This window comes from Nelumbo nucifera, chromosome 2 (assembly GCF_055504915.1).
Source record: "Nelumbo nucifera cultivar China Antique chromosome 2, China Antique-T2T, whole genome shotgun sequence".
Taxonomy (NCBI): Eukaryota; Viridiplantae; Streptophyta; class Magnoliopsida; order Proteales; family Nelumbonaceae; genus Nelumbo; species Nelumbo nucifera.
The window spans coordinates 105,502,171-105,513,452 of record NC_142650.1 but is presented as its reverse complement, the minus strand read 5'-3'; the positions used below and the strand labels follow the sequence as shown (position 1 = coordinate 105,513,452).

Here is an 11,282-nt window from a genome sequence, read left to right as displayed (position 1 = left end):
GTTTTTACTAAAAAACAGCGTTTTCTAACTGTCGTTGATCTGGATGGTTGGACCTTTCGGCCCAAAAAAATGTTCTGACAATCGGTTTCATTTCACCCTTAGTTCGTTCCTGGGTCAGAAATCATTGATTTGATCAAAAAATGTTCTAAAAGTTAATTTTTATATAATTTATATATATATATATAATAATCAGCTTATGTAAATAATTTATATATTTATATAAATAATTTTTTTGTTTTATATATTTATTAGTTACCTAAAATAATTAATTTGTCAAATTTTAATTGAATCGAATATTTCAAATTCAAATATTAATTTTCAATATTTATCAGATATTGAATTTTTTTAATCAAATTCAAATTCAAATATTACCTGATTCAATTCAAATTTGATCCATTTACACCCTAATCAATATAGGGTGTTTGGAAGAATGCTTGCATCCGAGACAAATATAACACAGAACTAGGGAAATGAGTAGGTTTCAAATAATCAAATTATTCTACTAATATATAATTCGCAAATGGAAATAATAGCCCAACAAAGCAAAGCATATTTATATCATGAACTATTAACTAATTAACTTTCAGACAAATATTTATTTATTTATTTTATTTAAATCTATGCTCATGCAACAGCAACAGATACATTTAGCATTTGGAGAGAGGTGGGCCACACAAGCAGAGATTATGGGCAAACGATTGAGCAGGGAACTGTTGCATCTTCCCACCAAATGGAATCTTTCCACACAGTCGATTATAACTCAAATCCAGCTTTCTCAGAGCATTCAATTTGGTGATCTGCTTGGGAATTTTCCCCCGGATTCTGTTGTGTGCCATTTCCAAAACGTTCAGCTCTTTTGGAAATCTCACCTTCGACAAATCAAACTCGAGATGGTTATCGGACAACATGATCGCGCGAGCGGTTGAATTCTCCTTGAATAACACCGACGGGTCCCCAGTGAGCTTGTTATCTGAAACATCGATCACTCTGAAATGCAACTTCGCTAACGATTTGGGTATTTCACCGCGTAGATGGTTGCCGCTCAAATTTAACAAGTCAAGGTTTTTAAGCTGGCGGAGGCTACCTGGGATCGACCCAGAAAGCTGGTTGTCGGACAAAATGAGGTACCTGAGGTTTTCGAGCTTGCCAAGGGAAGCTGGGATTGGTCCAGAAAGCTGGTTGCTGGATAAATCGAGATTCTTGAGCTTGTTTAGTTGGCCGAGGAATCCTGGTATGGGGCCGGATAGAGTGGTTCCAGATATCTTGAGAATTTTCAGGTTCTTTAATTGGGTGAAGGAGTAGGGGATGGGGCCAGTGATGTCAAGGTCTGTAAATGCAAGTTCTCTAAGGTAGGGGAGGTCGCCGATGGCCGCCGGGATGTGGAAGGGGACGTAGATTTGATCAAAGAAGAGTGCAGTGACACGATTGGTAATTGGGTGGCAATCGACATGTTCCCAGTGACAGCAGTCTGTCTTGGGAACCCAGGAAGCAAAGTAATCTGGTATGCTAATTAGGGATTTCTTGATTGACAAGAGCGCTGTTTTGTCAGCTGGGTTACAGCGGAGGGAGGAAGCTGAGAGCGTGGGAGATGGAAGAGAAGATAAAAAGACAACAAGGAATATGAGAGAGAGAAGAGAGAAGTGTGAAGAAGACATACTCACATCACTGTTCATCATCAGATACGAATGTTTATCTGTTCTCAGTTTGGATTGAGGAAACATGGAGTGTTCGAGCTTTGAATTTATAGACGTTGTAGTACGGAATATTGACCAGTCAGTCATTCGTTGCTCGTTCCGATTTCATCAATTCAAAAATAGAGAATAGAATGTTTTTCCATGGTTTCTCGGTTTCTCCTTCCTCTCATTTCCGTTCACTTCCCATGTTTGTCTCTTTCCGTGTGCCAGACGTAAAATAAATTTTAAAAATAATAGAAAACCCGTAGTTGGGACGGGAAACCAATGGATTCAGAAGAGTTCAGATTACAGAGACACAGTATATATCAATCAAAATACTTTACCACATTGAACTGGTACTCGGAGATTGAACGGGTCTCGTAAATTCAAAATCCCAACCGTCCATATCGAATAATATAGTATTGTATACTATGTACAGATATAACCACAGATTAAAGAAAGCACATGAAAATGCAGGTTGAATGGCGTCAAAACTCAGAACCAAGTCATGTTTCAGGAAATATAGATCGTAGAAGTATACGATTGGGCCGAGCCAGGTCCTAGACGCCTTCAAATCTCAAGCCCATATCTTCCACGAAATGATTTGTTGAACGGGCCTTAAGGTTGGATCCAATTGACTAACAGCAGTACAAGCCCACTGGTTAGGTTACAGCAAGACATTCATTTAACGTATGATAATGAATACCATTGTTTTGTTTAATAACATGATTTTAGGCATTTTTTTAATATATGTATTTGATATAATTACATAAAGTACAAAAAAAAAATTCAATATATAATAGGAAATTCTCTAGGTCGTCTCTATGAAGGCACAAACACCATTGAGAGATAACTTGATCATTAAGGAAAAGAATTAATTAATATTCTTTCATGGTTGAAATGTAAATATATTTTGAATGATAATTACTTATATACCCTATGTGTTTTAAGGAAACTATTTAAAAGTACCCTATAGTTTCAAAAACAGCTTAAATATATACCTTTTTTCTTGCTTTTTTTCTTGGGTAAATTGCTAAAACCTCACCTGAACTTTGGACCATTACTGAAACCTCTTCTGAAGTTTGATAGTCGCAATCATCTCCCTTGAACTTTTTGATACAGTTGCAAGTAGATTCTCCTTTGTTAGAATCTTTTAACAAGAGGCACAAATATGTCCAAAATACCCATGTAATTACTATGACTAAAATGTTTATTTTCCAATTTTTCTCTCTATATCAATTGCTACCCCTACCCCTTCTAATCTCTTTTCGAAAATTGATTTATTTTTTCAAATTTTTCCTTCATATCAATCGCTGAAAGGTAAAACTCCAACTTTAAATTTTCTTTTTTTTTGTTGTTCATAAAGTTTGTATTTATTTTACTGTAGAAAGCAGCCTCAATAGTAACTGCATGGGTGTTTTGGACATTTTCATGTCTCTTATTAAAGGATTTTAACAAAGATGGTCTACTTGCAACTATGTCAAAATGTTTAAGAGAGGTGCATTTACCAAACTTAAGAGGAGGCTTCAGCAATGGTGAGAAACTTCAGGGGAGGTTTCAGCAATCTACCCTTTTTTAATTCAACTTATATCCTTAACTGTTCATTAAATTTTCAAAACATGTCATATTCTTATTTCTCCCTGGTTTGAAATTTGTGGCTCTCTTGATTTGTGATGATTAGAAGCCAATATATTCTTCTAATAATTCAACCAACACTCTCACCTTTGGGCCACAGGTTTCTTTGATACTACAAAAGACCCACGTATCACACAAGCATGGATCTACTTTGCCGTTGAACATCGCATTTCGTGCCCATCAATCAAACTGGATTTCCTACCCACACTCTAGCCCCCTTGACTTACAGCCACACATCGCCATGTTATATTGGAAGATGTGTGGCTACAGTGTATTATGAGTAGGGGTGGGTAGAGAAAGTGAGTAGGAAATTTGGGAGTTCACACCTCCGCCCCACAAAGAGCCACCCTACAACGCCCTACAGTACATCCCCGTTATGTATTGGAAACATCTTCCGATGATAGTATCAGTTTCAATGGTCATTATCGGGAAATGTTCCTAATACACGATGAGAATGTGCTGTGAGACGTTGTGGGGTGGATCCTTGTGGGGCGAAGATGTGAACTCCTGATTCAGTGCCTCTTAAATAGAGGAAAGAGTCCTAATTTTTCAAAATAAAATCATTTTTTCCACAACTTAAGGAGGACCCATTTCCTCTTAAATTAAATGGGTGGCGACTCCTTAATCATTTTGAGCTAGCCATGGACGGAGATCACAGGTTGCATAATTTTATTGGGGGGATCAGGAGAAAATGTGTTTTTCCTTGTACTAGTAAGTAGTGAAATCATGATTTCACAACAGGTGCTTTTGTCTTTGGGCATTTCTGAGGAAGGTGAAACCTTAGTTAGAGTGTTTAACAGCACGATCAAAGTTGTTGCTGGGGATATAGGTGTTGCCGAAAGGGAGGCTTTCTTGAACCTTTGTCGCCAAATGTTGTTGAGATCAAGAACAATGAAATCTGCTGGCTCTTTGCCCTCTGAAAGCTAGGGTGGGTGTTTCCTTTCCTAGTATATGTCTTGGGGTCAAGGCTTCGACAACTATCTCGTTTGGTGGTCCTTCGACGTCGACAAGCTCGGTGGTTGCAGGTGACGGTCCTTTGAAGCCTGTTCAGAGTAGTGATCGCGCAGTTCTCATTTCCGGGTGGACTCCGTTGCGCGCCTTTTGGATGCAGGTGTTTCTAATGTTGGTTTCAACTTGAAGGACTCAACACTGTCAACCGCAACCCTTAGCACTAGCGTGGAAAGAGCTGGTGTTGTCATTACTTCTGAATCTGATGTTAACACCATTGACTGACAAATGGATTCTTTGTTGGATTTTGGGAGGACGTCGGGTGTCTCCTTTGTAGATGGTGAGGAGGCCCAGGATGTGCAAGGTTTCTTAAGATCTAAGGTGATGCAGGCGAAACCAAGTATAGATAAGAAGTTGGCTACTAAGTACTAACCCCGATGATTTAGATGATTCTGTATGCACTTGAAATTCTAGAAGATAGTGATTTCTTAGGTGCTCAGATGTCTACAATTTCCAATAGAACATAATGCTCATTTGACAATATCTGAAGGTGCTCTCCTTTCTAATCCTTCATCTTATCAAAGACTTATTGGATGCCTCATCTACTTAACAATTACAAGGCTTGAGATAGCATAGTCTGTACAAACCTTGAGTCAATTCATGCACAAACCTCGTGAGCCTCACCTTGTAGCTACTCATCGCATACTTCGTTATCTCAGAGGTTCACAGGGCTTTGAATTCCAAAACAGACCCAAGATAGCTAATGAATTGAATAGAAATCTTGTTTGGCAGATTGAAGGAGAAATGGTCCAACCCCGCCAATAACTATACAGATCCCACCTCTTTCGCTCTTTCCACATGATGAACCCATCTTTTTCCCAAATCCATCGATTTTGTTATCTTCTTCAGGCTAAATTCATTTCAAGTTGTAGATAGAGAGATGAACCATACAAGCTGGGAAAGGGAAAGGTAAATCAATATTCCTCCTTTAATTTCCTTTTCTTATTTATTAACTATTAACCACCAAGTCCTTACACATTTCATTTCTTGTTATTAGTAAATGTGCACTTGATAACAAATTCAAATCGTTAATGTATTTTATTTCCATCATCATTACTCATTAGTAAAAGTATATATGATTCATACTTTCCTTTTTTAATATGATGAATATGTAATATTGCAGATGTTCTCAAATTTTTCTATAAAATATTATTTTTTAAATATTAATTATTTAATTATAACATCATGAGTTTGACCCATTTGATCTAGAAGGTTGGACCATTAACCTACCACCTAGACAGAGAAATAATTTCATTTTTGTATTAGTTTTAAATTTTGTATTTTATATATTTTCTTTATTAATATAAATAATTCTTGTTTATCACACTTACTTTTAATTTGTTTCATAAGATTAATATATAATATTAGAGATATATCTAAGATTTTTTTGTATATTTTAATAATTCTTTATATATTTCCTACTTTTTAAAAATATTTATGGGTAGAAACATATGGCCTGAATGGTTAAACCATTGACCCACCATCAAATAGGAAAATGTTTTCACTTTTGAAATGATTTTCGATCTTTCATTTTATTTCCATCATTAATAAAAGTGTTTCTTATTCATTACACTTATTTGTCTAATATGACAAATATATAATGAGAGATGTGTCCAAAATTTTTTTATAAATTATTTTTCTTTGCTTTTTGTTTTTTATTTATTTTAAAATTTTAGTATTTAATTATGAAATTATGGACTGAACTTTTTGGCCCAAATGTTGAGCTGCTTGCTCACCACCTAAAAAATCTGGTTTTATTGTCATAAAACTTTTGAAAAACATAAGGTGTTTATACTTTTAATTCATTAATTTAAATAGCAGAATTTAATGTTGAGAAACAAAGATACTTTAAATATAAGATTTTATGAGAAAGAACTGTAGTTAATACCTTAAACATGGGGCTTAGTGAGAGGGAATATAAGGAAATGAATAGTAGTACTCAAATTACAATTTCTGCCCTCACAATAGAGATGGAACAATTTCAAAAAAAAAAGGTTTTTTGGTCAAGAAAATGTCCAAAAGCCATAAGAGCTATTCCCACTTTTTATAGTAGGATAAATTTATTAACCATACAAATCCCTTCCTCTTCCTTCTTAATGAAAGCACATGATCTTCATAGACAGCCATAAATTCTAACTTGAAACTTATAGATGTGCTTTAATTCTAATCTCCTATGATCCCATCAACATGTAAGACTACAGGGTTAAAGTTTGGAGCCAACTATAGGACTTTTCTTTTCTCTCTTTGAAACTTCTACAAGATTTATTATATCTTAGATAGTCATATCTTGTTTTAACCCGAAAATTTACTTATGGTGGAGAGTGGCCACTGTAAATTTTATTAATAATTTAAAAAAACAAGAAACAACCGAATGCTATGTTTGGTTTGAAGGAAAAAGCAGAGAAAGGAAGGAAAAGGTAGGGAAACCTTTACAAGCAAAAATTGTAATGGTTTCCCTACCTTTTCCTTCAAACCAAACATATCCTAAAGAGGAGGGCCTCCTTGAAATAAGTTAACTACACGGATATCATGATTTTCTTTTGTTGTTTTTGAAAAAGGTAAGGTATAATTTATTATATAAGAAAGGGTTCGACTATGATATAAGAAGTATACAGATCAAAAGTTGCTACAAAATGAGCCATAAAGCGAAGAAAGAAAAGTAACAACCCCTTAAACGGTCCCAAGCCCACACCAAACACACAAGCTCTCTTACCTCAAACAACTGAAGACACCCTCTTTAATTTGAACCTTCCTTCGTACAAAGAGACAAGGAACTTCTTAGGCCAAGACTTTTCTACCCCTACCCAACACAACATCGATCATAGAAGTCTGCCAAGTTTTTAGCCTTCCTGCAACCTGGAAGATAATCCAGATTGTCAAAAGACCAATCTGAATCAGTAGTGCATTCAAACTTATGTTGGTTGAGATAAATTCCTACTCTGGTATGGGAGACTTCCAAACCAAGAAAATACTTTAATTGTCCAATGTCCTTAATCTTGAATCGTTCGTGAACAAACAACTTGAGTTGAGTGATGACATTGACCTCCTTTCCTGCTAAAATAACATCATCAACATAAACAAGGATAGTAGTAGAGTTCCCTGACTGTTGAGTGAAGAGGTAGTAATCAGCCTTCAAATATTGCTCATAACCGACAACAATGAGGGTACTAGAGAACTTTGAAAACCATTGTTGAGAAGCCTATTTCAAACCATATGAGGACTTGTTTTAGCGGCACACTCTATGCTCCTCCTGATTAGAAAAACCCGGTGGAATTTCTATATATACCTCTTCACTCAAGTCTCCACGAAGAAATGCATTATTTACATTGAGTTAATGTAAGTTCCAATTATTAATAGCTGTAATATCAAACAAACAATGAACTGTAACTATCTTGGCTAAAGGGGAAAATGTCTTGTTATAATCATGACCTTCACATTGAGTGTATCCCTTTGCTACTAGGTATGCCTTATAGCGCTCTATTGATCCATTTGAATTATATTTGATCTTATACACCCAATTGCTTTTTTGTAAGGAGGCAAGGGTGATAAAGTCCAAGTATTGTCTTCTTCCAATCTCTTAATCTCAGTTGCCATGGCCTTACACCATTTTGGATCTCGAATAGACTTAGAAAAATGCTTAAGTTCAGTGGTGGTGGTATTGACTGCAACAAAGGTTTGATGTGAAGTAGAAAAGCAATGGTAAGACAAATGATTAGAGAGATGGTGGAAGCATAACATAAACAACCAAAGGCACGAAGATTAAACTTAGAGCACACACCGTTTTGCTTGAGGATTAAACTTAGAGCACTCATGAGGAAGAGTGGAAGCATAACATAAACAACCAAAGACACGAAGATGAGAAAACTTTGGTGGAGAATCAAAAAGGAGCTCATAGGGTGTGCAACTAGAAAGTATGGTGTGTGTGATTTATTAGGTAGGTTGCAGTTAAAATACAGTCTCCCTCGAAATGTATAGGTAAATTTTCTTGAAACCAAAAGGCTATAGCAACATTGAGCATGTGCTGATGTTTGCGCGCAATAACACCATTTTGTTGTGTATCAACACAACTTATTTGATGAATAACACCCATTTCTTGATAAAAGATGGGCACATCAAATTCGGGTCCATTATCACTATACACTTGTCGAATTTTATGTCCAAATTGAGTTTCAACAAGAAAGAAATCAATCAATAGCTTACATGTCTGTGATTTATGTTGCATGAGGTAAACTCATGTGCATCTTGTCTAATCATCAAAAATGGTGAGGAAATAAAGACATCATTAAGAAAAGGAGTTTTATAACCACCCCAAATGTCAACACGAAAAGAAAGTCTAAGATTGTTTGGCGAAAGGGCATATTTCACAAAGAAAAAAATGAGAAGCATCAATGTCAGGAATAGATTTGGCTACACGATGGTGCCAAAGGTCAATGGAGGAAACAACTACTGCAGTGGATTGAGATTTCTCCTCCTTGCTTGTAAGAAAGTAAAGGCCATCTTGCTCCTTACCCATTCTAATCCTCATCGTCGTAGATAGGTCCCGTAAAATACAAGAATGGGGAAAGAATGTGATTGCACAATTTAATTGTTTGGTCAATTCACCGGCTGAAATGAGGTTAAATCCATATGATGGCACAACAAGTACATGGTTAAGGACTGATGACGGAGACAGGATAACAGTACCAACATGAGTTACATCAGCATTATTTCCATTAGGAAATTTGATGAAAGCTGAGTTGAATCAATAGAAGTGGGGTAGAAGAAAGACCCAGCCATACGGCCAGTGGCTCCAATATCCAAAATCCAAGGTAAGGGATGGCATGTAGAGGAAAGGCAAATAGATGTACCTGATAAATGAGTCGTTGAATCAATGGTATCTACTTGATTGGCCGTTGGAGATCGAAAAATATTGGATTGTAACACAGCTAGCAATTGTTGGCATTTCTCTACTATAATGGGCAGTTGAGTAGAGGTATTTGACTTATCTCCTTGAACATTGCTCACTTGATTTACAACACTGTTGGTTCTATTTGTACAAGGGATGTCCAGGAGGATATCCATGGATGGTGTGTCCCACCCGCTTACAGTGGTCACAGGTGGGTCGACCATGCTTACCTTGATATTGTTGAGATTTCTTCATTTTTTTTTTTTCTTTTCCATCATGATCAACACTTTGTTGCAAAGAAAATCGCCCTGCTGCAAATGCTACAGAGTCGGTTTGGTGTGGCATGTGCTAGTGCAATGTCACACTGTCGTTCTTCATGGAGTACTAGAGAAAAAGCTTTGTTGACTGATGGAAAAGGATCCATTAATTAACAAAAATTTTCCTCTAACATTAGAGAAAGAATCATTCAAACCCATAATAAATTGCATAGTCCGTTCGTTCAGATTGTTGGTAATCCAAAAGGGTCTTCATAGCATCACAAGAAGAAACAAGCAAGGGTTGATATTGCATTCAACTCATCCCATAAAATTTTTAATCAAGTAAAATAAGATGCAACACTCATTTGAATTGATAAATATGCGGAGAGTTAATTTGAGAAAAATGTTCTTTTAAATCAACCCATACATCCTTAGCAGTATCTGCCCAAATCACACTAGCGGACAGCTCCTTGGAGAGAGGGTTAATAATCCAAGATAACACCAAGTTGATGCAACGTACTCATTAGTAATAGTCAGGGTGACTGGGTGATTGATCATGACTGAGATCATAATGCAATTTAGAAAATTAAGATTTTCTAAAATACTTTTTCTATTATTTATTTTAGAAAGTTAAGATTTTTAATGAAATTCCATTGGGACAAAGTTGGTGATGGCACATAAGCAAAATGGTGGTATGGGTGATTAATCATGACTGAGATCATAATGCAAATAACTTAGTTCCAACTTTCAATAGTCAAGGATCGAAGCTAGATAGAGGAAAGTGAGGAATTCCAATTGATTTTATTTTGATATTTCTCCAAAATTATTCTCTTTTTCCCCACTGCAATTTAGGGGAAATTAATTTATATAGACTTACTAGAATGTGTCGATCTCACCTAGGGATCTAGTTAGATATTTATCAATGGAAATTATGAACCAAAGATGGGATGAGAAGAGAGTTTATTTTATCATTTTATCCATTAGGATGCATTTTTTGTGGTACCAAATATATAAGAAAATCTTTTTTGTGAGAAAAGCCATGTAATTTACAATCAGCCTTAAGTTGTCAGTCTTTATACACATGGATAGATGAACCTAGAAGAGTATGGACATGTGGCTCGACATAGACCTGGTTTAATCCACCATAAACCAAAACCAAACTATCCTTGTTAGATGATCAACCTAGGATACAAAGTTGCAATTCAAAACAAGTTACAAGAGCAGTATGTGTATAGATCAGTATCAGTGGCTGACACCTGGCCAACTTAATTGGATGATATGGCATAGTTGTTGGAGGAATCCAAAAACCTTATTTAAGAAAAAGGGAGCAATATATATAAACAATCATCTTCACATAAGAGGGGGATCATTCTTGTATCTTGGCTATAACATTCTCTCTTCCCACCTCCGAACACTCTCTCTCCATTGTACCTTCGATCATCTCTTTCCTCCTCCACCGACTTTCTTCCTTTTCATTGACTCTCTTTTTTTACCATTGGAAAGTCATTGATACTACGTTTGACTTGATCCAGAAGGTGTATATATACTGCAACCCAATGCAAAAAATCTGATTTAAAATGGATTATTTCAGCAAATAATTTTAACATTATTTGCCGCCAATGGAAATAATAATTATTAACTTCCTCGTACTAAGTAATGTTAATTATGATTAACATTACATGTATAATTATAAATTGATTATTATGAATATAAAAGAATTATTATTATTTTTAATTTTAATTCTCAGTATTTAATTTAATCGGCTTTGATAATAATAGGTAAATATCATTAATTTATTCTTATCTTTCGAAAAACTGAATAAGA

General features: G+C 35.6%; 1 protein-coding gene across 1 annotated transcript; it reads right to left on the bottom strand.

Moving 5' to 3' along the window:
* Window positions 1-647: 647 nt before the first annotated feature.
* LOC104603598 (uncharacterized) lies at window positions 648-1,724 on the bottom strand. Its single transcript, XM_010267662.2, has one exon. The coding sequence runs from the start codon at window positions 1,719-1,721 to the stop codon at window positions 648-650; it is 1,074 nt and encodes a 357-aa protein (XP_010265964.2). The 5' UTR covers window positions 1,722-1,724.
* Between the last annotated feature and the right edge of the window lie 9,558 nt (window positions 1,725-11,282).